Consider the following 2,500-nt stretch of genomic DNA (forward strand, 5'->3'; position numbering starts at 1 on the left):
GCAGGACTTGCAGATGTGCCAGCTTGCAATGTCTGGCTTGTAAGATTTTGCATAAATATGACTGAAACTGCCTTCAGTTAAAATCAAGGAACTCTGGGGCCCAACATCTTTTTATACCGTCAAGCTAATACACAAGTCACTTTTTGGGCAATGTTGCTGAGCAATGTTCCTTAAATATTGCCAATCACAATACATGGAACTGGCTATGTACTCGAAAAGTTGCCCCGTGCATCAGCAGATTTAACATTCAAAGTATGAGGTTCAAGACCGTATGCCAATGCCATGCTTTGCAACTTGAACTATTGTTATTGGCCAATGCAAAGAACAACAAGAGGAGCAACTTTTGAGAGAAACAACTAAATGTGGTGCCTGTCAGAAGGTGGGTTGGGGTAATTGGACCTTTTCCCCCCAGTTGTCGTCGTGGAGATTGGCACGGCGTGGGAACATACCGTTGCGGGGGCAGGAGTGTGGACGGCTAATGTCCAGCGAGCAGGGCTTGCGCGTGACGGCCGTCGCCACCGACTCGTATGGATTATCCTCGTCCTCTGGCAAAAACACGTCCAGCGACGGGGACGGAACGATCTCGCCAGACCGCTTGGAATCCTGGGAGAAGAGAAGGAGAAAAACAGAGAGAGAGAGAGAGAGAGTGTTGAATACGGGAGAAACTAACGAAGGCTTGTCACTTGGTAACAATTACTCAGGATAGTTTGATCAGCACTGAGGACAACTAGTTGACAACTCAACTATAACTGAAGCAAGATCTTCAGTATCCAGAGTCAAACCACAGGGGCTATGTTTGTTTTGTTTTTGTTTTTTTTCCCCTCAAAAACCTAGAAAGAGCAACAAAGTGAGAGGAAACAAACATTTTGATGTGATATCAAAAACAAATGTTAGTATGAGACAAGCTCGGTAATATCTCTTTAATACTAAAATCCAAACAAGTCATCTTCACTACAGTACATCAACTCAACTGAGGAGATTGCATAACAGAGTCAAATTTGAATAAGAACATCCCACCATCCAACAAAAACTGCAATTATTCTGGCCAACTTTGTAATAAGTATGCTTCTGAAAGTTGAACTTAAACTTCAAAAGTAAATATTATTTAAGGGGAAAGAAGCACACTGTTGGCTATGAATGTACAGTATCACCACTCAAGTACTAAGAGCAAGAACTAAATGTAATCCTTGTAAGTGTGACCAACACTTCTGCATTCTGTGTGATGACGGGAGGAATAAGACATAGAGGACCAATGGCAGACAAATAAGTCTGCTAGGAATTGCGCGAATATCCGTGCAGAACCGAAACAATACTTCCTGTCACATGGTTGGCTGATGGCAGCTGTGGAAGCAGGTGTTCGTGTGGTGGAGTGTATCACACATTCCCAGCATGCCTGGCCCCAAACAACCCACACACACACACACACACACACACAGACACACACACACACAGACACACACACACACACACACACACACACACACACACACACACACACACACACACACACACACACACACACACACACACACACACACACACACACACACACACACACACACACTACAGTAGGTAGGCTATCTCTAATGACTTGCAGTGGCCCAATTATGGGACAGTCCCCACTGGGGCAGCTCAGGGTCACGCGACTTGTTTACAGGCAGGCTACACCGGGCAGCTCATGCAAGCGCTCCACTCGAGGAGCGGAAAAGTCGTTTTAGAAAACCGGTCTAATGTCGTTTACGACTCTACCCACCGCTATCACGTCTGCTGTCGCCAGTTCTGTTAGTTACAGTGGACGCTAATCGTTGTAGCATATACGCTAGGCGAATGGGACGCTTCAGTGACTGGTGCCTGGTGCAGCCTGTCTGTTAGTTAGACACACAACAGTGGCAGCTAGGAATCAAACTCATGACTCTCTGGCTAGGAACTCGCCTGGAAGAGTTCCCAAACCACTACACCATCATCGCTATTCCACATGGACTAATGCACGACACTACAGTACTGTACATCCAGGCACGGAACGCAGGGTGTGCCAATGGGTTCAAAGCACAAATTAACTGCTAATAAATGCACTGACAAATACCGATGCAATTAAAAGTTGGTTCTCTTTCAGAAACAACATTACCTTTTGGGTATAGTCATTATGGCTCATTATGGCGAACATAGATAGACATTAATATTTATTTGAGAACAGAGAGATGTATTACATAGTTGAACAGATTAGTAGCAAATTACAGCAATTCATAACAATTTAACATCCACTGTCTGTACATGGACACGCGCCTACTTAAATAAATCTATCACCATCGGTGTGTTCAACTCGCAAATGAACCTGATTCAACTCCAAGTGAACTCTCGTCCGGACACATCTTTGATGTGGATGACAAATCTAACGGGGCAAAAAAGGGAATTCTGGGATAGCCATGCGGACTCTTCGTCCAAGCGCTCACAAGAGGAGCGATGGCCACCAGCCGGAGACCCTGAGCTGACCAGCGCATGC

At 45.2% G+C, this 2,500-nt stretch overlaps 1 protein-coding gene across 1 annotated transcript in view; it reads right to left on the reverse strand.

Annotated features, from left to right (window-relative positions):
• anks1b (ankyrin repeat and sterile alpha motif domain containing 1B) overlaps positions 1-2,500 on the reverse strand; it is a 206,517-nt gene that overhangs the window by 130,704 nt on the left and 73,313 nt on the right. The window contains 1 exon segment of the mRNA XM_062517893.1: positions 450-603. Within this exon segment, the coding sequence (XP_062373877.1) occupies positions 450-603 (154 nt within the window).

Source organism: Sardina pilchardus, chromosome 17 (assembly GCF_963854185.1).
Source record: "Sardina pilchardus chromosome 17, fSarPil1.1, whole genome shotgun sequence".
Classification (NCBI taxonomy): Eukaryota; Metazoa; Chordata; class Actinopteri; order Clupeiformes; family Clupeidae; genus Sardina; species Sardina pilchardus.